Source organism: Cynocephalus volans, chromosome 4 (assembly GCF_027409185.1).
Source record: "Cynocephalus volans isolate mCynVol1 chromosome 4, mCynVol1.pri, whole genome shotgun sequence".
NCBI classification, from domain to species: domain Eukaryota; kingdom Metazoa; phylum Chordata; class Mammalia; order Dermoptera; family Cynocephalidae; genus Cynocephalus; species Cynocephalus volans.
In genome coordinates, this window is record NC_084463.1 from 163,246,612 (window position 1) to 163,273,419 (window position 26,808).

The 26,808-nt window shown below is 39.1% G+C and overlaps 1 protein-coding gene across 12 annotated transcripts in view; it reads left to right on the plus strand.

Annotated features, from left to right (window-relative positions):
• PPP6R3 (protein phosphatase 6 regulatory subunit 3) overlaps positions 1-26,808 on the plus strand; it is a 129,516-nt gene that overhangs the window by 42,637 nt on the left and 60,071 nt on the right. For 11 of the 12 annotated variants that reach the window (XM_063092367.1, XM_063092370.1, XM_063092375.1 and 8 more), the window contains 5 exons: positions 13,678-13,910; positions 17,056-17,242; positions 20,455-20,592; positions 23,261-23,326; positions 25,568-25,680. In XM_063092367.1, the coding sequence (XP_062948437.1) occupies positions 13,684-13,910; positions 17,056-17,242; positions 20,455-20,592; positions 23,261-23,326; positions 25,568-25,680 (731 nt within the window). In that variant the 5' untranslated portion in view covers positions 13,678-13,683. Of the gene's footprint in view, positions 1-5,589; positions 5,658-13,677; positions 13,911-17,055; positions 17,243-20,454; positions 20,593-23,260; positions 23,327-25,567; positions 25,681-26,808 lie in introns of those variants that run through there. The other variant, XM_063092371.1, reaches the window with a different exon arrangement.

Consider the following 26,808-nt stretch of genomic DNA (forward strand, 5'->3'; position numbering starts at 1 on the left):
GATTATTTGCTTTTTAGCATGTCATTACATTGTAAGTTAATCACTTCCAATTGAAGATTAGGTGAAAGCTTTTCAATTGCAAAATTAAATGGATTTTTAGGTATGGAAATTTCCTTTGGCCTTACTTCAAGGTCTGAAACTCCATTTAACTATGTTTGAGCTTGGAAAATATATTCACCGCAAATTTGTATGGGAATGGGGATCTCAATTCTTTCTTTAGTTTCTGACACCGTGGGAAGTATGTGAAGCAGCTTGATCTTTATGATCCAAAGTTAGTAGTTGAAATGACATTACTGTATTATAAGGTTTGCATGTCAATGCTGTTTTGCCTTGTAATTTTAGGTTAAATTCATTAAGAAACATAGAGACTTCAGCAAAGACGAGTTTCCATAGTTATCAAGCGTTCAGTAATTGTGGTTGAGGGCTGTTCTCGTTCAGAAAAATTTTAATCTTGGCCCCGAGCTCATAAAATCTCAATAAAACTTTACCACTGATAAGCCATCAGTTTGCTGTGTGATAGAGCAGGTCAGTATGGCTAAGTCCATGAGAGTAAATGAAGTTCCTTGTTGATACTACTGGTTCAGTGACGTGATAGATTTAAAAAACCTTCCTAAGTACCTGCTGATGAATAATAGAAAGAGTAACCATAAGCTGTAAACACCTTGCATTTTTATGTTTTGTTTTTTAAAAAATGACCAGTAAGGGGATCTTAACTCTTGACTCGGTGTTGTCAGCACCACACTCTCCCAAGCGAGCAGCTGGCCATCCCTATATAGGGATCCAAACCCATGGCCTTGGTGTTATCAGCACCACACTCTCCCAAGTGAGCCACTGGCCGGCCTTACATTTTTATAAGTTTTGTAAATTTGTTCAACTGAGCCTTTTTTTGCTCTGTACATAATTTTACCACCATCATTTGTGGCACGTCATAGCAGATTCTACTTTAGGTTAGCTTTTCTCAACTTCTTTGAAAATATTCCACTTGTAGTTATTTCATGAAGACTATTCATAGAAGCTAAAATGTCAACCAGTATCACAAGGCCTATAACAAAAAATAACAATCATCTGTTCCATCTTTCCCATCCCTGATTTACTTACTTGGGACTGCTACCTTTAGCTCTTAGTCATTTTCTTATATTTACTTCCACATATCTAAATAATATGCCTGTATGTAGCTATTTCTAATCTAGTTGACTTTTCTAACTATGAAAAGCAGTTTTTAGCTCTTACATGTATAGCTCCTTCCCTCTGTCTTCCAACATAGTTAAAGCACACTTTTTAGATAAACTCAGTATTAAAAGTATGTCTATTTTGGTTAATTATTCCCTGACTCTTATGCAAAATTATTCTTAGCGGGGTCAGATACATTCAGCAATCCATCAGCTCCATCTCCTTCTTGGACCCATCCTCTTCAGAACCCTCTGCCTCATACCTTTACCCAGGACTGTCGCTCTTCACCTTTTCTGTAGCTGCTTGTGTTTCCCCTCAGTTTTCTTTGGGGAGTCATCTTTGCTTGTCAGTGTCTTGGTTTCATGTATTATAGCCATGTTTTGGTGAAGCACATTTTCTGGTAGCTTCCTGAGAAAGTGTGAACAAATTGTTCAGATCTTCCATGTCTTAAAATGTTCTTTTCTAGAATTGCTATGGAGGAAGCTGGTGTCATTCTGATTTCTAGTCCTTTTGTAAATGTTGTTTTTTGTATTTTCTTTCTTTCTTTCTTTCTTTCTTTTTTTTTTTTCTCCTCTCATTGGAAAAATGTAGATACTTTCTTTGTCTCTGCTACCATGGAATTTCACCCTGTGTCTTGCCACTTATTGTGATGGCCTGTGCAGGTCCCAAGGAGACCAACATTTGTTAAGTTTTGGGAAATTTTCTTTTTGGGGGATGGTAGATTATACTATGTTCTTCTAAAACTTCTTTTATTTCAATATTGGACTTCCTGAATTGTTTCTCCATTTTCTTTGTCTTTTCATACATTTGTGAGTATTCTTAGCTGTCGTTTCCTCTTCCCTTGAACCAACACCGATGGAGCCACTGGCCACAAGAGCTGAGCTATTCCAGAGCCACCACCAATGCTTTTCAGGCTGAGCTGCCCGTCTATCTTGTCTGTGAAGTGATTCTCCACCCTGTGCACAAAGACACGTAATTCCCATCCACGAACTTGTTCTGAGAGCCATCTGATTCCAGGCAGACCTGCTGCTTTTGCTGTCTGCAGGCTGAGTGCACACAAAGGTGGGCCTGGAGCTGGGTTATGCTCTTAAGCACTTTGACTAGTTGCTCAGCAGCTGTTCCCACATTGGTCTTAAAGGCAGTGTGGTGTATTGGGAAATATGTCCAACTTCTCAGAATCTTAGTTTTTCCATCTGCAAAATGAGAACAAAACCTTGAAGGGTTGTGAATTACCTAAATGTACCTAAAAGCATGAAGCCCAGAAGCAGTATGGTAGGCCCTTGATAATTGGTAGTTGCTATTAATCAATCATGTTTCCACCTTTAATAGAAAGTTGCAATGTCAAGACAGTTAATGTTATTTTGGAATAGCTAGAAGAGATTGAAGATTGTTTTTCTTAAGGAGCTATAAAGACCATAAGGACTATTCAGCTCTCATATTCTACAGTGAATTTTTTTATTCCTGAGCAGTCTCAACAGTCCATGAGTCTGCTTTAACTTTTCTGACACATTAGATTTCATACTGTAAAACATTCACAAAAGAAAGCACTTCCTGAAGGTTAACAGTTTATTACTGCTAGTCCAGGGACTCTTGAGATAATCCTGAATACTTAATGATTATATACAAGCTGATCAAAGTTTGCTAGGCAAGGAAAATTGAAGGTGATAGCTACAGCTGGGGGGAAAGGGCCTTTTTAAAGATTTTTGTGACCAATTTACCAGTTCTGACTTCTGTTATAGAATTAGAAAGACTACAAAATACACATGATAGTTAGTTCACTGTTAATTGGAAGACTAGTTTTCAAAAGCAACTCAATATACTCTAGATTTTCTACTTGATTGGGAAAGGCTGTTCTCTTTAGACATCTTGTCTGTAACACATATATTAATAATAACATAACCATTGTCACTTGCTTCAAGTTGGGTGATTCACAAACTGCATACATTTGGGTTTGACTTAGTGAAAACTTTAATGAGTTAGATTTTCCAAGTCTTCTCTCCATCCCGAGTTACTGTAGAATTGCCTTTCTGGCTGGACAGTTTTTATGCCATTCCTTGTTTGCTCAGAACCACCCTAACTTTCTACAGTTTCAGAGACTTAGAAACTTTTTTGTTGTTGTGAATAGTAGCCATGCTAATCATAACCGTGTTTCCTCTTGTTCCTCATTTACACGTCACTTCTTTTCTGATGTTGCACTCATATTTGTTGACTCTTGGGTTCTTAACCTGGTTTCAGAGATTTGGAGAATCTTGGATGCTTCAGAAGGAAAGCCATCAGAGAGAGAGAATTTATGTACATTCAAGTTTTCCTAATATCAATTTATAGAGGAACACAACACTGTGTATGCTTTAATTTGCACTAGTGGACAAAAGTAGGGCTGGAGTTTTCTTGGTTGGTGGTTGACTTTTTAAATATAAAAGTGAAGTGAGTGATAAGATCATACCTTTTGCCTTACTCTTAACATCTTGGCTGTATATTTGGTGTTAGCCCACTTATGTGTAGGCATTTGCTTTCTGAGGGTTGTGTATTTCCCATGCAGCTCAGAATTCCAAAGGCAAGCTATAAATTGGTATCATTTGATACCTGACTACAGGTGAAGAATGAAGAAAAAGTGAAAATTGGACTTCGGGGAGGTGGAATTATGTTTGATCTTGGAGTAGGAATGATAATTTAGTGGGAAATCTCTTAAGGGATACTTTTGTTTTCAGAGTAGAAGCCATTGCCCAGGGCCTCACCATCTTCTCTGGTTAGATTACTCTTTCATTAAGCTCTTCTCTGTCCTGTCCATCTTTCACATTGTTGACAGTTATGTATTTGTGGTCTAGATCTGCTCTTGCCGTTTATCAGCCTTGCCCTGCTTGACTGCAGTGTTTATATCTTAGCATGGTGGACGGTGCCTGTCATGCCCCGCCTAGTGGTCCTACCTTCAGCCATTCCCTTCCCTGCCCCACACTGCAGTCACATTCAAGCACTCAGCTGTACCCAGAGCAGGTTTGTTCTCTTTCCCTCTCTTCGTCTTTGTGGGCATATAACCTTTGTTGAGAGTGTACTTACCACAGCTTAGGTATCATCTACTCTGTGTCGATTCCCTGTCTACATCTACTCAGAATTGTTTCTATATGTTATTAAAATACTTGGTCTGTTCTCTGCCAACAGTACTTTAATGTACATTTCTCTCAGTTTCAGCTCTGTCTTTGCTTCTGTAGCAAGCTTGTGCCGTGCATTCATGCATGGCCTTTTGAGGTCTGGCTTTGTGTTGCCACCTTATTCCTGTTACCTTTCCAAAGGCTCTTCTTGTCATCAAGGCCTTCTCCCTATAATGGATTTCCTGAAGCTCCTGGGTCTTCCTCTTTCCTGTCCTTTCAGGCAGGTGTCTCTTGGCCTGGAATACATTTTGCTTGTCCATCACTTCCTAAATCCTACCTCTCTTGAGGCCAACTTAGTTAGGCTTTACTTAAGTTGATGAAGTGCTTTCTGGCCAGGCTCTCCTCTGTTGAGCTCCTTTCTATGGAACAAGCTTGGAGGTTATGCCTTCTTTTCTCTGTATTTTCTCTGTTCTCAATTTTATTGTGTGCCTCAAGGCGATAAGAACCATTTATTGTATTACTTCTGACTGTATTTCTCAGTGCAGTGCATATTAATGCATGAAAATTACCTGTTGATTAATATAGCACATATTAAATAGACTTGATTCATTTTTTACTACTTTCAAATAAAAGCTGAAATGTCAAAGAAGTTACAAATTAAACTGGAAAAGATTCTGGAATACCTGGGTGGTATAAAGCTGATTTCTTTTGACACGTTTAGAAGAAGCAGTTGAAGAGGAAATTCAATGGAAGCGGTTCTGAGTTTGTATTACCCTCTTCTCTAAGGAAATACATTGTCTCTAATAGGCACTCTGATATTTGATTTAATTAGTCCAGGTTTGGGAAGGGGGGACACAAGCACAGGCACATTTATGAAATTGACACCTTTCCTAAGAATGGAGAAGCAACTACTAGATGAACTTTAAAGTTGTTTTGTGGTCTTTTTCCTTAGTACTTAGTGAGATATGCTTTCAAAGTTCAGCTGTTTTTACTTGTTTTTCACATTTCTGCCTCTTCTTATGAAAATCTTATGTTTTCCTGGCCATTGAGCTATGCTGTTGAGGGAAGAGTTTATCTTTAACTTATAACACTGAAAGGTAACCTCCCATCAGAGTGACTCTGCATTCTCCTATTTATAGAGACTTTTTTTCCTGTCGCATTCTTAGTGGCATGCAGCTTTCAGCATGCTAGTAAGCAATCACCAAAGCCTTCTTGAACCCGACAATTCTCTGTTTGGATCTTGTAAGACACTGCCTAACTACGTTCTCCGCATACGTGAACCCAAGCCTAGAGGGGTACTGAGCCTCCAGGTGTCTGGACACTGCATAAGAAGATGAGCCAATGAGAACAGCTTTGCAGCAGCTTCATTTGTTCCCAAGCTGCTTGTGAACTCCACCAGAGGTTTGCTGTAAACATGTCTGCTGTTCATGGAATAAGCAAGTTGTTTGGGGTCTTAATGGAGGCCACAATGACTTTTCTCCAGAATGGGCAGAGATACTAGTCCCGTCTCCCGTCCCCCCCCCCCCCAATTAATCAAATATCATTGTTTCCCAACATGTTTGAGTGACCTAGGCATTTTTCCTTCCTCTTACAATATTTTTGAATTAGCTTATGTATTCCCAGAGATATGCACCTATTTTTAAATCTGGCTAGTTAAATCTAAACCAGTAATGACTGTGCCTCTCTTCTGATTCAAGATCTAGCCCTCTCCATTATTTCAAAAGAATTTGAAAATGTCCTTGTTACTGCTACAGATATTCATAGATGTTAGAGGCTAAAAAACAGTTCTAGTTTTCTTGTGATCTACTTTTTTTGAATTGAAGAATGTCTGACCACGCTCTTGTATTTTTAAGAATGTACATGGTTTCTCCTGTATTTTTATATTTCAAAAGAAAGGGAAAACATGGCCCATGACCTCTCCTCACCCATGCAATGTTGTCCCTTGTGTGAAAAAAGGTTGTTAATGATTGACTTTGGCTGTGGAAAGAAATGGGGGAGCTATTTTACTACCAAGAGAGACTTTGAATCATAATTGTAGTAATCATGTAATTACAGCCGTGCTGTTCTGTTCAAGCAGCCACTGGCCACTTGTGACTCTTGAGCACTTGAAATATGACTAGTCCAAACTGAGATGTGCTGTAAGTGTAAAGTACACTCTGAATTTTCAAGACTTCATATGAAAAGAAATAATGATGTTTGGATATATTTAACATATTGTTAATTTTAATTTCTCCAGTTTCTTTTCACTTTTACTTTTTTGATGTCTCCGCTAGAAAATTTAAACTTATGTGTGGCTCACTATGGTATTTCTTTCTGTGAGACAGGTCTGACTTGGGTGATAGGTGGAGCCAGCATAATTCTAATAGTGGCGAGAGAAGGGTCCTCTAGGGAGTGCTGAAAGGAGGCTTAGGGTGTACAGAAATTTGAACGTGGGCAGTGTGTGCTTGCATGCCTTTGTATAAGATCATGTAAATTTTGTATTTCAAATATTCCCTTCATAGCACATTTTAAAGAAAGAGTATTAAAAGTGTATAACACATTTTGTTGTCTTAAAGTCTTTCCCATGTGTAATCTTGGGCAGAAGTAGCTGCTTTTCCTGTTTGTCTGTACTCCATACATTTAGGTAACTGCAACTATTTCAACTAGAAATATCTTATGCATGTTTATTGCGAATCTGGCATATGATATCAGATATTCACTTTGGATTTGGAATTTAAGGATTCCAATGGGGCTAGTTAAGGAGTTGTGTAGATAGAGCTGTTTTCGTGGGTATGTGACCTGTGCAGTCTCATAGGGTACGATGCTCAGAAGTGCTTGCTTTAATGCTCTGCTGTTACTGTCTTGAAATTCATCATAATTTTGGAATCTTTTTTGGAATCTTTGAACATTTTGATCTGGGCCCAGCCAATCCTGGTACAGGTATTCCACAGTTGATAGTGTATAGACTGGGGGCTTTACAAAGTACAGTTTATCCTACCTGGATACCCAGATAGAAAGTTGCTAAATTTAAGCAGAATAAGTTCATATGAATAGGAGATTTTGAATTTGAAATTCATTAAAATTGTTTATCATTCCCGCAGTTCACTGCTCATTTGTTGGTAGGACCATCAGCAGTTTCTCTCTTCAGAGTTCTAATGATTTATCTTTCAGCATGTTTATGGTGTCATTTTTTCGTGGGCTCCTATTGGAGAGTGATATAGTATTTTATGTTCTGCCTCTGTCATGTTGAAAGAAAACCCACTAATATCAGTTTGTCCAGAGGGAGTTTCTGAAATAAATAATGCAGTAATATGTTTGCATTAGTATGCTTTTTCCTCTGTTTCTCATGGTTATATTATTATTATTTTGAATATATTTTTTGTGGTTTGTGAAGACAGAGACTAAAATTTAGATCCTCGCTTGTTCCTTTGTGAATTACAAACGATCAGCAGTGGTTTAAACTTAGAGCATCAGTAGCGTCTGGGAACTTGTTAGAGATGCAGAATCTCAAGCCTGACCCTATTTTACTGAATCAGATTTTAGACAGCGTTTTAACAAGAACCCTAGGTGAGTCCTGTGCCCATGAAAGTTTAGGAAGGACTGTTTTAAAGCTCACTGATTTCATTGTTGGGCATGTTTATTATACAGTAGCTTCTATTTACCAAGTATTTGTATGTTCCAGTTGCTGTACTAGGTTTTTCTTATTGATTCTCCATAACCAGTTTATTTGGTGAGGATACTGAGGCTTAGAGAGGTGAAATTAGCTTTCCCGAGATCTCACTAGCCAGTAGTGGAGCTGGCATTGGAATTGGGTCTGTTTAGATGCTTTGTAGTCCTAAAAAGGTATTGGGGGAAATGTTTATTTGATGAAAACAAGTAGTTGTGGGTGATTTACATAAACCACATTTGGACCCTGTTGAATATACTAGCATTCTACTAGCAGTGAGCAAATTCTGCAGATGGACTGATGTTCTTGTCATACCTCTTGGAAATGATTTAACCACATCACCCTACCAGTTCTGAGTCAGAGACAGGGTAGCACTTTTTCTCCCAGAGACAGTGTCACTGCTGAATACTTTGAAATAAAGGCAACATGCCCCCATATTTTGCTCTAGGGAAGGCTTTGGTGTTGTGAAGTTATTTTAATAATTTCAGAGAGTCTTTAATGAAAACGGTTGATTTAATTTAAGATGAATAGATTTACTCAACAAACAGATCCTATGGTCATATTTTGTGGGTATAAGATGGCAGTTTTCACTAGTCTTAAGTTACTGGAAAGGTAGAGAACACCAGAGGTGTTCAAGTAACAGGTGACTCTTCAGTGACCTACTCCTGTAATCTTCAGCCCTTTTGGAGAATACCCCATTTTCAAACTACTTAATCCAACTTATAAAACAACTCTTAAGATTTAAGAAAGATGGAAGAGTAGTTTGGTTTTACCAAACTCTTTGTCTCATTGAATTATTTACTGTAAGAAATTGTATTCCCTCTTATCCCTAAATTCCATTTAGGTGCGGTCAAGGATATGAATTTTGAAGTATATTTATGTTTACTTAAAATTAGTTGTTGAAGTTTTGACTTATTTCGGTTATTCTGAGTATCTTAGAGTAGTTATGTTTTTTAAAAGACTTCATTTTACCTTAAGGCCCTGAGCAGTTGAACTTTGTAAATGTTATTTCATACCTAGCTTCTTTCTGTTTCAAAGGGTACAAACAGAAGTGGGGGCCAAGCCAGGGGTAAATAATTTACCAGTGCCATTTGTTTCAAGTCAACTTGCTGTTTGGCTAAATGATAAAATGCGTAATATTTGCTTAAGGAGTCTACTATTGTTACATTTTGTTTTTCAGTTTGCGGTATACCCAATATAAAGAAAATTCACTGTGAAATGTATATTTCAGTGTATTCTGATTTGAAAAATGCTATTCTAACTCAGAATAGTAGAGAACAAAAGGAATTAGTCATTTTCACAGATAGTTGCTAAAGAATTTCTTCTCTCTTGTTTAAAATATCTCGTGTTTCAAGTAAGTATAGTAAAACATAAAGTCAGGGGCCGGAGGATTAGAGGACCTGGTTCATGAGGTAGTCCACACTGCTGGAACACGGGAGCCACATGTACAATGACTCCACCACTGTGAAACTTGTTTCTGGCTCATTGTAACAGTCCAGGCAGGTGCTCAGATCAGCAGGGAGCTTTCTTCCATGTGGCTATTTGGGGACCAAGGCACCTTCCATTTTTCAGTTCTGTCATCCCTTTCGGCCCTTTTGGTCATTAGCATCTAGCCAGATGTAGGGAAAAGATCATGGAGGTTTTCTGGTTCGTGGCACATTGAAGAAAACTTTTCATGTGGCCACACCTACCTGCCCAAGAAGTTGGGAAACGTGGTTGGTCTGTGTGTGTGCCTGAGGAAGAGGAGAATGGAGATGGCCAGCTGCACCCAGGCCAGGGGTGGCCAGGAGACAGCAGAAAGCAGTGCGAGTGTTAGTGGGAATGTTATTTCTTCTGGAGCAAGGGACACTACACTTTTCTGTAAAGGACCAGATAGTAAACATTTTAGGCTCTGTGGGCTGCAAATGGTCTCTGTCACATAGTTTTCTCATTTTTTTCCTAAAACAACCCTTTAAAAATGTCAAAACCATTCTTAGCTGGCAGGCTGTAGGCTGGATTCGGCCTGTTTGTCAACTGCTGTTCTTATTTCATCATGACTAATTACCAGTCTTTTTCATAAGTCCAGTATTTAATGAGTTTCTTTAATAAAGTTAAGATTTTTGGAAGTCATTTTTTTACTTGAAGTAGATAAATCATAACTTGATTTATAATTCAGAACTATGACTTTATCTAGTTTGTAGATATTTATAGTTTCCACTTTATTGATGAATGTGTGTCCTGTTTATAATTAGCTAATAGTAAGTGATAGCAGATTTGCTTTTTTGTGATTTATTTCTTAGGTTTTTAAAAAAATTATACTTTGCCTTTTATGTATGAGATTACAAAACATAAGGACTTGTGACTTTAAATGAGACCTCATTTTTAGAAAAAGACCTCAGGCTAAATTTTGAACTATGCCCAGTTTTCTGACTTCAAGTGGAGAGAATATTGGGTTATCAGAAATTTGACTGCAGTGTTGGGGGCTGGGGCGCTGTGAGGTAGTGCAGCGAGGATTGGTTCCAGGACCTCCTGCATACCAAAATCTGTGGATGCTCAAGTCTCTGATATAAAATGGTGTGGTATTTGCATATAATCTGTACACACCCTCCCTTATACTTAAATCACATCTAGGTTACTTATAATACCTAATACAATGTAAATGTTATGTAAATAGTTATTACACTGTATTGTTTAGGGAGTAATGACCAGAAAAAAGTCTGTACCTGTTTAGTACAGATGCAGTTTTTTTCTCCCAGAATAGTTTCAATCTGTGGTTTGGTTGAATCCACAGATGCAGAACCCATTGATTCAGAGGGCTGACTGTACATACTGACCTGATAACATGGGGTACGGGTAGGGGGGAGGAGAGGTGTTTGAATATATGCATGATAGCTTTTCAGTTCTTTGCTTTATTGAAGTATTTAAAATAAATAAAATGAGGGTTGGCTGGTTAGCTCAGTTGGTTAGAGTGTGGTGCTCATAACACCAGGGTCCAGGGTTTGACCCGTGTACTGGCCAGCTGCCAAAATGAGTAAAAAAAATAAGTAAAATGAACTGTTTTGTCAATCTGTAGACATCCTAGGATCAAAATTTCTGTGATCAGCTTTGAAGACAAGGTGGCTTGATGTGAATGATTAGTTTTGGGGGATTCTTTAAGGTGATTGTGCTACTTCAGCTAAACTAGAGCCTCATGGCTGTTTATACCCTTAAAGGAACAGTGCAAGTCAGTATGTGCTTGGAGTCTAAACAAGCCTGTGACTCCTGTGCTCCTGTCATAGGGGTACTATTCTGAACATGGCTATTTTAGTCACTATAAGCTTTAATATGAAATGTGGGAAAGAGTGGTAAAAATACACCTTTTTAAAGAATTTGTGATTTTAGAAAATTCTCAGATAAGTGAACCGTGTTACTCCAACAGAAGCATCGTAGATGGCTATAAGTGTTACTTTGTGCCCCTAAACAAGGCACAACTTCTCTCCTTCCTCTTTGTGGGAATGGAAACCAAGTTTTTTCTTATCCTCCATTGGAGTTATCTTTTGGTATTACTTTGTATTTTTTTACACTTGTCAATTTTATTAGGATAAAATGGCATAATAAAAAATTTTTGTTTGCTATTTCTCTCAAATCTGAAAACCAAAAAAACATTTATGTCTATAAAGGCCATTGACCTTTTCCCCAAAGTTCTTTCCCTATTACTCATATATCATCTTTGCCCTTATTTCTCTAATAATTGTATTAGAGGTAGGTTGCTCATGTTTCCTTCACTAGCAAATGCATTACATGTTACAAAGGAGTGGCCTCTACAGGGCACCCCTACCAGCTCCTCATTTTGAGAAGAGAAGTCACATGTTAGCCTAAGAGTGTGGTGGTTGCTCTCTGTGCTGGGAGTTGTGCTTCTCTAGCATGTTCTGCGATGTACTCTATGCGTAATTATCAACCTAATCATTGAGAGAAAAGAGACAGCTGTGTCTCATACCATGGCCCACTGTGTTGTATAATCCCACAGAGTCATGTTGAATGTCACTTCCACACATCACTTCCACTTGAGTAAAGTGTTGTGAGTCTGGGTTAGTTAAACCATTACAGTGGCTGTTCAGCCCTAACTGTGTCTTGGTCCTTTTGCTGCTAATTGATGTCAGCATATTGCTGTGTTTCCTTTAAAGCATTTAAAGGTTTTTTATAAACAAGGTCTGTATTTATAACACCCTTCGTATTTTATAATAGTAATCTAAAACTTGTTACCTAAAAGCTTTTTTAAGCTTCCTTAAAATTCTGTTTATATTTTAAATGCTGTGATCATATACTTAATAGTAAAGTCCAGTTTTCACAACATATCATGTGAAGTGGATATATGCCTTTATAGATCCTTGAGTAACCGGCAGCCGGCAGTAGCGCAATTTGGTTTTCTCCTTTTATTCCTGGATTTGATCGGTATGGCTAGCAGTATAAATAAATTTTGCCCTCCATGATCTCAATTTTTTTTTTTTTAATTATTTTTTTGAGGCAGATATTCATGAAGAGCATCAAATCAGGGTATATAATGGTACATCAAAAAATTCATGAAAAGATTCATATTATTTTTAAATTCTATTTTTCCATGAACTCTTTGAAGTACTCTCATATTTCTACCTAATCTAATATGGGTGAATTTAACAAAATATATACTTCTAAAAATATGTGTACTATACACATAGGTTATGACCTTTTGCAGCTTCCTTCCTTTTACCCAGCTAGTTTTAAATAACGTGGATATTAACATGCTTTTTTGGTGACGGTGGTAACAGGGTGAGTGGTGAAGCTCCAACTGATATATAGGTTTTGATTTTGAGGTCACATGGAGTATGTCTTAACCAAACTCTGGTTCAGGAATTGGTGAGCATCTTTGACATATAGGAATGGCTTTTGAATGTCCCTGTCCCTACTCAGGACTTTTGTTTGATGCTGTTATCTTGTCGTCTGTTGGTCAAAAGTAGCCTATGAGATTGTCTCATCCTGGCAGTCTTTTGATTATATAGTGAACCCTCTATTTCATGTTTCCATTTGTAACAAATGAGTACCTTCTTTAGCTTTGTAATTTGAAGGAAACAAACTTTGTGTCTTCATTGTTATGTGGGAATGGGAATGAGGTTGAGGAAAGAGTATAGGAGTATGTGTGGCATAATGGAGTGATTGTTGTAAGTTTGATTGTCAAATATTTTTCCTAGTAACTGCAGAAAATCAGTTTCTCCAAATTCTCAAGAATTAGATTCCAGTTTTTTAGTTTCTTTATTAAGAATGGCACAGGTTTTTACTGTTTTATGACTTCAGCCTTTCAGCTATGAAAGTGTTATCAGTGGCTAAAAGTGCTCGTTTCAAGTGGTTATTTAATTCTTTAGAATTCTGAAGAGTTCTAGATATGTAGGTCTCATTACTTGTCATTTGTTGCTGAAGATATTAGTTCAGTGTAAGAATGTGTTCTTCACCCTTAAGAAAGGGCTACTTTCTCCCTTTCCCAGCATTAAATTCTTAACAAAGTATGGACAGATTACTTTTGCAGGTTAAAATCAGCCCAAGTTTTAGCTTTGAGCATTTCCAAGTCGATTTTATTTAATTAATAATAATAATTTTCTTTTCTAAGAAAAAAATCTTGTCAATGTTATTCATTAAAAAAGTATTTTGTAGGTTTAGTATGAAGCTTATTTTACTTTTGTGAGCCAAGTTGGCATTTTAGACTGTGAAACTGAACTGAAATTTGAATTATGGAAAATTAATATGTGAAATTGAAATTTTATGAAATACTCTCTGCATTTTGTTTAGACCAGCATGTTTTGGAAATTTGATCTTCACTCATCATCCCACATAGACACACTTCTAGAAAGAGAAGATGTAACACTGAAGGAGTTAATGGATGAGGAAGATGTTTTACAGGAATGTAAAGCTCAGAACCGCAAACTTATAGAGTTTCTGTTAAAAGCAGAATGTCTCGAAGATTTAGTCTCATTCATTATAGAAGAACCACCTCAAGACATGGATGAAAAGATCAAATACAAGTAAGAAAATTCAATCTTCTCTTTAGGGTGGGACTAAAGCGAAGTTGGGGTAGGATATTATAGTTCTTATTGTCCAAGAATTTCCTAGTGCTGCTGTTATCATTTACAGAAGGTTAAGATGGTAAAGAATGACAGACTCAGTGAAGCATGTAATCCTTTGAAAACTAAGTCCAGTGAATTACAGGAGTTTTAAAAATGAGTGTTCTGAATTTCAGTCAGAAGGTTCTGTGGAAGAGCAACATGCTTTATAAACAGTGATGACAAGTTTCTTAAAATAGCAAGACGATTCAAGTAAGTATTTTCTCTACTTCACAAATAGAAAGATAGAGATTATGTGACTACCCAAGATTACAAAGCAGATCTAAGTCAGAGCCTGGGCTGTGAAGAATGTTGCTACATTGCTGATATAATAAATTCTGACCATTTGTTAATTGAAAATAAGGATATGGGTGTTGGTAGCTAAATGTAAGCAGGTGACACCATGGATAACTGCAATGGAGTAGCGGCAGGTGGGTGGGAGGATAGGTAAAGCCATGAGACTGGCTGAGGTCACCTGTGGAGCTGGTGGAGAAAGGTGGAAGAAAGATTCTGAGATTAGACTTGGAGACCATCGGCTGGACGAGGGTTCCACAGAGTGGCTGGATGTAAGAGAAGAACCAGGAGAGGCTGCTGTCCTGAAAGCCAAGGGGAGGCAGGCTTCAGCGAGCAGAGAGGGATAGTGGGTCGGGCTCCTGCTCACAAGAAACCACTGAGTTTGCAGCGTGGAGATCATTGGTTTTGTTTTGTTTTCTTAGTGGAAGAAATGATGGACTGTTTTGATGCTGGTGGGAATAATGCAGTATGCAGGAAATGACGCCAGCATGGGGAGCAGGCCGACTAGTGATGTTCTGTGCTGGAGGACATGGGAGGGAGTGAGATTGAGAGGAACGTGGAGGGTGGTCTCAGGAGCAAGTACAGCTCCCATGTAGAGGGAGGAAGAGCCCAGATGGAGGTCGGGGGTACAGTAGGGCTGGGGTCTCTTCTCATTTCTTCTGTGTTCTCGGTATAAGAGGTCAGAGCGTGCAGTGGGGTGGAGGGCCTTGCCAAGGGTTGGAGTGGAGGGCACCTTTGGGTGCTGTAGGAGCTTGCTGAGTGGTAAGGAGTGTCTGGAACCAGACCTCTGAACCTTTTGTACAATGCCTGGGCCTCATTATGTGTGCTTCTTGAGTTAGATCATATCTCCTAATCACTTTAAAAAGGTGCCCATGCCCTGCTCTGGACCTTGTGCTTCAGAATTTGGAGAATATGCCCATGCATATGAATTGCAGTTGGGGTTGAGTCTGCTAGCTTTTACTAATCCTTTATTTGCTAGCAGTTTTCAAATTGTGACAGTTGAGACAGTTTGCCCGTCCAAGCCCCAATAGCAGTATTTCTGTAGTTTTATAGCAGAAAATAAAGAGGAATAAAAACAGCTATCATTCGTTAAACACTTATTTGCCAGGCCCTTTCCCTAGCATTTTGTATGCATTACGCTCTTCCACAAGATAAGGACTATTGTCTTAATATTACAGACTTGGAAACTGAGGAGTTAAGTCATTTGCCCTGGATTATACAGCTTGTAAGTGGTAGAGGCAGGTTTTGAACCTAGGTAGTGTGACTCCAGTGGCTGTACCTGTAACCACTACATAATCCTGCCCCTGGGATGATGGTGACTTTATAGGAGTTTATATTAGGGCATCTTTGAGCCCATGTCTCACATAAAGTGAGGGAAGCTTTAATTGAGCCATATACCTCCAGAAGACAGCTATTTGAGATTGTGATCCTCATACCCACACATCTGCCAGATGTCTCTTTTTCTCTTCAGTCTTCTTCCCACAAAGGTTCGTTATGTGACATTTTCACAGTGTTCAGTCTTCTGACCTGACACCAGACCCTCTTGGGTACTATGGCTTCTGGTGTGTTGCCAGTTGCCTCGTTAAGCCAGGGGTCTCGAGACAGGCGGCTGCTGCTTGCCATGGAGGCCTCCAGGTGTGTCACACACATTCTAGCCCACAGTCCTGACCTCTGTCTTTTGTCTTACAGCTGCTTTTGGCTATTTTGTCACCTCCCTGTCCTGGCAGCATTTGAGCTTACCACTCTTGATGGCTAGTTGGGGCTGACTGGGAGGAATATAAGAGCAGAGAAGTAGTGAACTGTGGGTCAGAGTGTCATCTGGGTGGGCCTGGGAATCTCCATTGTTACTATTGAAAACAGACCAGAAATAGTTCATGGTAAAAGAAATAAGTGGAGAAAATGGATTTACTGCCTATTTTTCAGAGAGTGAGTGGTGTGGTTGTTAGAGGCAAGCATGCTGTAGGGGGTGCAGGTATTTCTGAAGCTGTGGGGTCTGTAGAAGAGCCAGCGGATACATTCAGAACAGATGTCATGTTGCTCTCAGTGGGCCTGTATCTTACAGGAGTGGTATCATAGCAAAGACTGACAGTAGGCTGAGTTCATGTCTATAGTGATCCCCAGGAGACACTGGAATGCTGATGTGGAGGGCAGGGTTTTTTGTATACAGCTTCCCACCTGGGTAACGCAGGCTGATGTGTTCTTCTCTTCAGTATATTAAGATATTTATTTTCGGTATATTAAGGTATTTATTCTCTTAAGGTAAATATAGATGGAACACTTGATAAGTCCCCACAAACAACTGCGTGGCACCATTTGCAGCCTATCTAAAACTAGAGGCAGCCTGTCCAGGTACATAAAATGTGCCTTGAGTAAATAAAGGATCCTGTGTGCAGGGCAGTTTCCTGGAAACCAGCATCCCCCCAACAGTTGTGTTGCAAGGTGTGCTGATTCCCATGCCAGAGTAGGCTGCTGATGGCTGGCCAGGTGGAGTTTACCTCCAGCCTCTCTCTTTCCTTGGCTCCTGAGTCCTAGGTGTGCTCTAGTTTCGTAGGGGAAAATGTATTCTTATTAAAGCTTGGTTTAAAAACAATTTTTTAGACAAAGTAGGAAATTCATTTTAATCTAGAGTTTGGACAGAATGGATTAAAATGATTTTATAATTCCCAATAGATGATTTTGTTGTTTTCAAAAAATTTTAGGAAGACTTATTTGTTTTACTTTATGTAATTAAACTGTTAATATAGATGATGATATAAGTATCCTGTTCTTCTAGGTATCCAAATATATCTTGTGAGTTGCTCACATCCGATGTCTCCCAGATGAACGATAGACTGGGAGAAGATGAATCCTTGCTAATGAAATTATATAGCTTCCTCCTAAACGATTCCCCCTTGAACCCACTACTTGCCAGTTTCTTCAGCAAGGTGCTAAGTATTCTTATCAGCAGAAAACCAGAACAGGTAAATGTTGTTTTCCAAAAGGTAAGTATTAAGGCCGATTATCCCACTGAGATGATCCCCCAGTAATGCTGTTGCTTTAGTGTTCCGAGTTTGCCTTAAATCCAGGTTCTGTAAGAGAATGTATTTTAAACCTTAAACATTTTAAGCACTCACTGACTTACACTGATGTATACATTAATGAGTATTTCTAACATGGCATATTCTTTTCTAAGTGCCTCAAATCTCAATTTGTTACCGTACTTTGGTGTCCTCTTTTGGCAAGTAGTTAGAAGCATGAGAATATTGGGCACACATTTGTGAAGTTAGTACTAGGACACATAACTAAGTGGTTGAGTATGTGAACGGAGTCTTAGTGACTCTTTGGCTGCCAAAAACAGTTGCCAAAAATATGATCACAAACGAAGCTTAAATCAAAAAGCTTTCCCACAAACATAATTGATGATTGCTTTGTACAAATGGTGATTCTGTTTTGTTCTACTCAAAAACTTAAATGTTTAGGTTGAGCTGTCTGAGTATAGACTGTCATATATATATATGTAGTTCTGCTGTTCCTTCCCAGTAGTGCATGACAAAAATTCGCACCTTCCTGTTACAGCAGCTTCCTCCTCCTCCTCTTTATTTTTCTTCTTCTTTTTTTTGGCTTTGTTTTTGTTCTTAATTCATGTGCACTTGGGAAATTAATTTTCCGTGTATCTCTTGTGTGTGTGGTGGTTCTCCCAAATATGGTTTCTGGACCAGCAGCATTAGTATCATCTGAGAATTTGTTAGATGTGCAAGTTCTTAAGTCCTACCCCCAGACCTATTGAATCAGAAACTCAGCATGGGGCCCAGCAATCTGGGTTTTTAGCAAGCCTTCCAACTGACAGTGATGCATGCTAAAATTTGAGAACCCCAATTTAGTAGATATTGGTGTTGAAAAGGATCTGCTTACCAGAGAATAGTCCATTTATGAAAATTGCACCTGAGAAATAACTAGAGCCTCAGTTGCTCAAGTACAGACTATAACAGACTTGCTAGAATTGCAGCAAGCAAGGCTGTGATGATATGGGGTGAAAGTCGTCAAATGAGTTGGGCCTGGCATCCCTCATGGTAGAAAACAGGCTCCTGTGACCCGTCCTTGCTATCAGCACACACGGAAGGACAGGAACTATTTTGGGCCCAGTATATTCTGTCCTATGCCAAGGTGAAGTGGACACATGTTTTATTTTAGAAAGACAGTATCGTTCTTTTATACTCTTAATTATGTAGGATAACCTTCTTAAGTATATTGGGAATAAGATTTTTTTCTCTTAGGTAATAACCTGCAAGTCATGATTACTGTAATACAGATTGTCTCCCTTTTCTGCCTTCTGATTAGAAATAAAAGTACTGCTGGCTGTTTTAGGATAATGCAAGCCATCCCATCACCCTAATGTCAGTTCTCAGAGATGGTTGTAGCTGTTGTCAAGACATCATGCTTCATTATTCTTTTTCTCCTCACTTCTGTGCTATTGGAACCCAAATTTGTGAGCCATGATTTTCAGTATACATATGATACAGAGCAAGAATACATGTAAAACTTTCTGGAGCTCTGAGTATTGGTATTGGACCTAAAGTCAGACGTGATAAAGGGATGATGGTACGTGCCAGTGGAGCACACAGAAAGTGCCCTGTCAGCCTGTTACTCATTGCATTTCTCTGTCCAGGAAGCCTTGAGTGATAACAAGAGGATTCAGCAGCCCTTGCTCTTTTAGCTATAAGGAGAGGTAAAACCTCTCCATTCTTTGAGAATTATGAGTGTAAATAAAGGTTTCCTGATATGATATTAGGATACATGATAATATTAGTTAGGATATATGCAACCACAAGTAATGACAAAAGTTCAGACACAACTGGCTTAACCAGTGAAGACATTTATGAGCTCACAGAGCAGGAAGTTTAGCTGTACGGCATCTTCAGTTTTGCAAGATGGTGCATGTCAGCAGTGTCATCTGTGGTACAGGTCCTTGTCCTTGCTGTACTGTCCAGCACTGTCTGGGGTTTGTGCCTTTGGGCTTCAGATCCAGTATTTCTGCCACTGAGTCATGGAGTATTTTGATCACATGTGACTTTTTTCTCCTCTCTCTACTGTTCTTTTATAAACTACTGTGGGACTCAATTGTGATTGGATTCATTAGGTGTCATTTCTTAAAGGTTTATTTCACAGTGTTTTACCACATTGTCTAGAGAAGCAGTGTGTGAGATGGTTAATCCTGTATTTACACCTAATTGTGTGAAGTAATTTTAGTTGTCATCGCTGGCTGTTAGACTTCTTCATGTGGGCAGGATTGTGGCTTTTACAGCATACAAATCTAAGTTTAGATACCAAGAAAGCCACATTTTATCTCTAGAAGTTACTTAACCTGTCTGAGCCTTGGTTTCATCTACAACATTGAGTTATTTAATCCCCACCTCCAGGGGCTTTTGAGAAACTTCAGTGAGATTCTGTTACATCAGCTGCCACACTGGCCGTGCTGATCCTGGGACTCGGGGTGGGTTTTCAAACAGGTGATAAGTGTACACAGAAATCAGAAGGCACACAAAGCTGTAGAGGACACAGTAGCCTCCCTCTTCTTCCACAAAGACCCAGTGACATAGTCCTGATATCTATTACTATTTTTATATTTTCTCAGTGTAGCTATTAGTCTCTTATTCTACCAGCTACCCTTCTTGTGTTCATCTCATCAGGTGAATTGCTGAAATAAAATCTAAAGGTAATGTTTACATAGTGGGCGGGTTACCTACTTTGAGGTAGAAATCTTTATGTTTTGAATTTTTTCCCCCTCTTACTTGCTAGAGTGTAATTAGGATTTTGAATATTCTGCATTTTTGTGCAAAAGATTTTGCTTTATGTCCATAACTGTAAAATGGTATATTCTCTTGCTCTTTATAGGCATATTAAAATTTTTCTCCCTGTTCTTTGAGAATTAATAATGAAAGTAAATAGAAATAAGATTTTATCATGTTGTTGTATTAGGGGATGTGTGCTAATTTGGGAGATTTTTTTCTAAGGGGTTTTGAATAATGTAACTATTAGTCAGGCTTTCCAATTTGACATTTTATTGCTAATTCAGCATTTGCCATTCCTCAGCCTAAAGTAGTGGGGGGATTTTGGAGGGGGGCTGGATCAGGATTTAAAACATTCTAAAGTTGCTAGTTACATGTCTTTCAGTTTTTGATTTGTTCTCCTCTAGATTGTGGATTTCTTAAAGAAGAAACGTGATTTTGTAGACCTTATTATAAAGCATATAGGAACTTCTGCTATCATGGATTTGTTGCTGAGGCTCCTGACATGTATTGAGCCTCCACAGCCCAGGCAAGATGTGCTGAATGTGAGTAGAACTCTGACCTGTCGTTAACTGGGGTTGGGGTTCTGGCGTGTGAGCAGACCAGGCTGCCGTGTGAGCAGACCAGGCTGCCGTGTGCTGGGAAGGATTCCGTGGGATTAGGGCTGGTAGCGGAGGGTTGTGTGGAGGACCCAGGAGGTGGGAGGGCGAAGGTTGTTCCAACACTGGGAGAGGCTCAAATTTTGCAAGACTAGGATTCCAGATTTGCATATGCCTAGGTATATGGAGTATTTCATTGTGAGTAGGTTCTTTCCCCTTGGCTGTTTTTTGGGGTTTTTTTTTTTTTTTGGTGAGAATGGCAAGGTAGAGTGGGTTGAGGATTTGTCTTAAATCTAGGTCTTGTGGTAAGAGCAGAAATGAGAAGGTTGGAAGCTCTAACTCTCATCTGAGTAAGCTGTGAGGCTTCTTTCCTGAGAGCATGGCCATACTCTGCAGGGCTATCTCTGAAAGTTGAAACAGAGAGATTTTGGTCTTTCCAGGGATTCAAGCTTCACAAATTCTCGTGGGTACCTTCTTATGGGATAAGAAGGAGAATGGAGTTTACTTCAAAAAGGACTTTAAAAAAATTTAGACAGATGGTGATTTTAGGGTGTGTGCCTCTTGAATAGATTTCTTAGGTGGAGTTTGGGTGAGAAGAGGGGAGGGTGTGAGTAACCTGTGCCTTCTCTTCTTGTCTTCTTTCTCTTCCTCTCTCTCTTTCTCTTCTCTGCCTTCCAGAACCATTCCCCAATCCATTCCATCTTTAATACTCACCCTGGAACCTTAGAACTTACTCATTTAATCAAAGACCGAAAGAACCAGAAGTAGAGACAGGAGGGCCGGTGAGAGGAAGTCTGTCGGGTGGTGCCCAGGTCAGGGCATGTTTTGCTAAGGTGGACAGATGGGACAGGTGGGACAGGTTGTGCATTTGTGTGATGGGGTCAGGGCTGGATCTTTCTAGGTGTGACCCAGGCACCATGGTCATTGTGAGTAAACCAGCTGAGTGCACCTAGTGGATGTTCTGGGACTTGCGTGTGAGCAAGGGCCTTAAATTGGGATGCCTGGTTCCTTTTAAGTGTTGTGCATGTGAGTTTTTTCTCAAAAGAGGTCAAGGATTTTGGGGAAGACGATGGAGGACAAGGGGAAGGAGGAAGGGCTACTTTATATTTGGATTATTGTAGGGGGAAATTTATACAGAATGGTTTGCTGGAATGGATTTATTCCTTTGGTCACATCTGGGTTGAATTTTAGGGTCCGTTTCCAAAGGAGTAGAGGCACTTTTGAAGAGAGTTAGTGATAGGTTGATAGTGATAGAAAGTTACTAATAGGTTAGTGATGTAAAGGTATAGGTTGGGGGAAGGTTAATTAGAAACTCCTAAATGTCTTATTTTGATTTAGTGGATCCATAGTGGGGGGATTAGTTCAAAAGTGGGCTTGGAACGTCGGTGCTTGTAGAGACAGTAGCATTCTGGGACTGGCTGATTAGTTCATTGCCCAGAAAGTTTCCTGGTTTCTCCTGTGGTGGTCAGGAATGCCCCCTCCCCACATACAGGTGTCTATTGTCCTCTATTTTAGGACATTGCTATTGTAAGTGTGGTCCCAGACATCACTTGTGGGCTTGTTAGACATCTATAATCTCAGGTCTTACCCCTGGCCTACTGAATCAAATCTGCATTTTAACAAGATTCCCAGGTGATTTGTGTGCACATTTTAGAACAGATCTTGAAGTATAAAGTTGGGCCTTTACCTCTGTGGTGCCCACCTGATAGCTTTTGTCTGCATTTTCCTTTCATTGCTATGTTCCCCACAAGGAGCCAGCATCAGGGTTTTCCTTTGAATCTTTAGCAAATTGTGTTTAATTTCTTGCCCCCTTCCCTGCCCCCCATGTCTCTATCTCCTTTAACCTTTGGGATTTTTTTTTTTTTTTTTTTGGTTGGGGGGGCTGTCCTTTCTAGGTAGTGAGCTGCCTTGTTGATTATGGTGTTTCAGTTCCTTGTGGAACTAACATTAAACCAGCTGATTTTTCCTTATTTTGAACCCATTCATATTTTTATTCACTGCAGCATTTCATAAATAGATTAAAAAGAGATTGCTGTAGTCGTGATAATAGCTCTTTGCCAGTATATGACAAGGCAGATAAACTGCTTCAGTGGTGGCTCCCCCTCAGCCCCCACATTTCCTTCAGTGAGTTTAGTTTTGGAATCTGAAAGTCCCTTTTTGTTCATTCTGTTTTTTGTTAACCCAGAAGCTTGATAATAAATATTGCTTTTAATCTTTCTGAAGCTCAGAGTAAATGTTCTCTTACAGAGAATGTATAGATTCCATCCTTCTTAATTTCCCCTGCCCCTGCTCCCCATGTCTTAAGAATCAAAGTACAGGCCCTTTTAGTGCTGAGTGTCTGGGAGTTACCCCATGGCTAAAGAGCTGATGTATAGAATTTTAATATGTGGGTATTGCAATTTGGGGAGTTGTTGGTACTTTTGGCCTCTGTTAAAATAATATATTCACTGGCGTTTTCCTTGGGGGACTTTTAATTTTCTGTAGTGTTCAAAGTCCAGAGAAACCTCTAACATTCTACTTAAAATGTGATGGATATTTCCAAGTATGTTAATCTTCATTGGGGCTTGAACAGGAGCCACTCATTGCTATGATTACTCTACAATGTGTTTTACAGTGGTTAAATGAGGAGAAAATTATCCAGAGGCTTGTGGAAATAGTTCATCCATCGCAAGAAGAAGATGTAAGTTCTCTTGTGTGACTGTAAACTTGATAAAAAACTGAACTGTGTTTGGGCACAGAGTATACTTGTACTAGATGTGATGATGATCAGAAAAGACAGGTAGAACAGCGATAATCTGTAGTTCTTGAAGTTGACAATTTTCTAAACAGTATTATATTTTGCTGATACCCAGAAAATTTACAGAAATGTAAAACAGCAGGCCCTGGTTCTAGCACTGTCTCTTTTCCAGAGCTGGGATTTCTTGCTGAGCCTGCCTGCTTTTGTTACAAACCTCCTCCGTCCACACTTTTTCTTTTATATTCATCTTTAGCCCAAATGATGTGGCCACATCTGCATTCGTTTTTTCCAGTCTGGCTAAAGCCTTGCAGGCAGCACAGCAGGATCTTGCTCACCATTGAGCCCCCGCAGTTACTTGGTCATTGTACTTCCTGGCCCTGGCTTTTAAACTCTGACAGGTTTGGCCTTTGTCCTAGGTGCTGCAGGTTGACTTGGCAATAGGATTGAAGCTTGATTTGGAGTGTATAGATTGAGCTCTGTGCTGTGGGGACACCTTTCAGGACCAGTAGGTGTGTCTCTCTACAGAGATCTATAAGGCAGCCACCTTAATGATCAGGCCAAGCCATAGGAAATTGCCAGTAGTCAGCCTACAGATATGACATTCCATGTGGTTCAACCTAATATCTACAAAGGAGTTGGTTTAAGGGTGATACTGGGTGTGTCATGGGGCCTGGAAGACCTCCTTGTATGCCTGTAGGTTGCAGGTTAGATTGGACAGTGAGGACCATGGGTGAGCAGTGTAAAGGAAGAAGCACATAGCCAGAGGATATTCTCTATCACAAAGGTGACTTTCTGTGGAGGTGGATCTAGCCCCTTCTACTCTGGTCCATTCAAATATTTTGGTACACGGAGTTTATTTAAAGCAGGCTTTAAAAAAAGAAAAAGCCATAACTTCCCCATCATCCCCCACTCAGGACAGTGTAGTATGTGCTTTCTTGCAGTAGTCGTTACTGTTGCTAGAGTTAATATTCTGGACACATCCCAGTGTATACATGGATTGGGTGCTAAGGGAGTACTTGAGTGTGAGAACCCTTGCTCAGAAGAGGTCTCGGTCTGGTTGGGGTGATAAGCCCTTTTACTGTGGACGGAGGAGCTCGAACATCCTAGGAGCACAGTTGCCTTGTGATGGAGGTGTGGCCAGTGCAGGCTGTGGAGAACCATGACAGGAGCATATTCTGCTCCATTTATAGGGAGTAATTTCCAAGAACGAGGCTGGCTCCTCACTAAGTTCATGTTCTTGAGCAGAAGAACGTGATTGTTCAACATGATATTGTACCTGTCTGCAGGGTCCAGGAGAAATTGATAAAGGAGAAGCCCAAATCTGCAGCAAGGTTTTTGAGAAGGACAAAGCATTGTGGACATCAGCACCTTTCCTAGAAAGTTAACTTTGCCTTTTGGACTGCCCTATTGATACTTCTGTTTTGAATTAAGTAATAAATTACTTGTTAAAATTAGAAATTACTGACCAATCTGTATTTGTTAAGGGAACATTAGGCTCCTGATTTCAGTCAGTGGGTTTGGATGTCCTGGTGTATATTGCCATCTCTGCTGGCATATGGTTGTTCTACCTGTGTTGGGAACACATTGCTTAGTCTTTGAGTTAGATGCTGAGTTTCACACATTGCAGAATATGATACTTGGGCGCTGAGATTTTAGAGCTTTCCTGTAAGGTAAATACACTGTGCACCGAAGAGAATTTTTAATATTTCTTACCCAATGGTATCTTCCAGAAAATGGTATTTGCTTTTTTTTTTTTTTTTTTTTTTTTAAAGCCAAAGAAGTCTGTTTGCATCTTTTTATGCTAATAAAAATATATTTGGGGGATATATTTTTTCAGGTATTCAATTATAGAAATTTTTCCTTGTCAAAATTTTGATCATGTCTCACACATAATAATATGAGAGTACCTCAAAAAGTTCATGGAAAGATCCATATTATCTTTTAATTACATTTTTCCAGGAACCTTTTGAAGTGCCCTCGTATGTACTGTGCAGTATTATAAAGTGAAGCTCATTAGCCTGACAGAATAAAATACTCATGATATTTCTTTTTGGGCTTGACTTTTTGCTCACTGAAGATTATGGCAAGTGTTAATTATTTCTTAAGCACTTTCCCTCTTCACTTTTTAATATAAATTTAACTTCTTACATGTTTTATAGTTAATATTGTACTTTCTTCCTTTAGCGACATTCAAATGCATCACAGTCACTTTGTGAAATTGTTCGCCTGAGCAGAGACCAGATGTTACAAATTCAGAACAGTACAGAACCAGATCCCCTGCTTGCCACTCTAGAAAAGTATGTTTATGTTTAAAACTCTGTTCTCATTATTTTTTTATATTGATGCCACATAATGTGTTAACCATCGTGAGTTTGGTAAGTGTTCCTTGTGTGGGAATCATGTCCCTGGAAAATAAACTTGGGTTGGTGAAAAGATAGGAAAACCTGCTTCTCTTATTCAGCCATTTGTAATGTACAGTGAAGATCAACAGGGTAAGAAAGTAGACGAATGACATTTACATGTAGACTTTGAACATTTCAAATACTTGTAAACTAGAATTCTGGAGAGCCATCATAAGATGTGGTAGTCACATCATCACTGTAGTCACTGCCTCCAAGAGTCTTTTGATGGAGAATGGTCTTGTGTATGTACTAATTTGACCCATTTTAGTTAGTGATTTTCATCAGAAGATCTTCTTAGGGTTTACTTTATCTTTGCATCAAACGAAGGACAATCTGAACGATTATCTCATGTTTAGGTGAAGACAGCTTGGGGATAGGATGCTATTTTTTTCTAGATTCACACATTTTCAGAAAGAATGTTTACTGTCAACATGGGCATGTATTTGACCTGCATCCAAACAGCTCAGATTTATTTTAATAGAGAAAATTCAGGCGTTTCTCCACTTTGTATGAATAATTGGAGAGTGTACATACGGTTAACATTAAGTAAAAATGGCAGTTTGCTTATTTAGTCCTGTTGGTTTTTTTATTGATTTTGTCAATCCTTTTTTAATCTTCCTATATATTGAGGCTCTTCTACATCTTTGGCTTAACTACCTGTAAGATCCTTTTATTATAATAAAACATTTGTGTGCATTACTTCCTTGGCAAGTGTGAGACAGGCAAGGACAACTTAGGGACAAAGTAGTTTGTTTTAAACTCTATCTTTTGAGCAGTTATATTCTCCCAATATGTGTTGTAGAAAAGGAAGGAGTAGACAAGTTCTCTGAGGTAGCAAAACTACAAGAGATTAACAGCTTCTGAGTAAAATGGCATTTTACCTGCCCCACTTTAGTAATCCTCGGTGTTATGGCATATGTAGGAGTACTCCCTTTAAACATACAAGACATTCCACATTCAAATACTAATTATGATATTAATTAAGTTGAACTTTGTAAAATTTCCATTTGAGTAGGTTTAAAA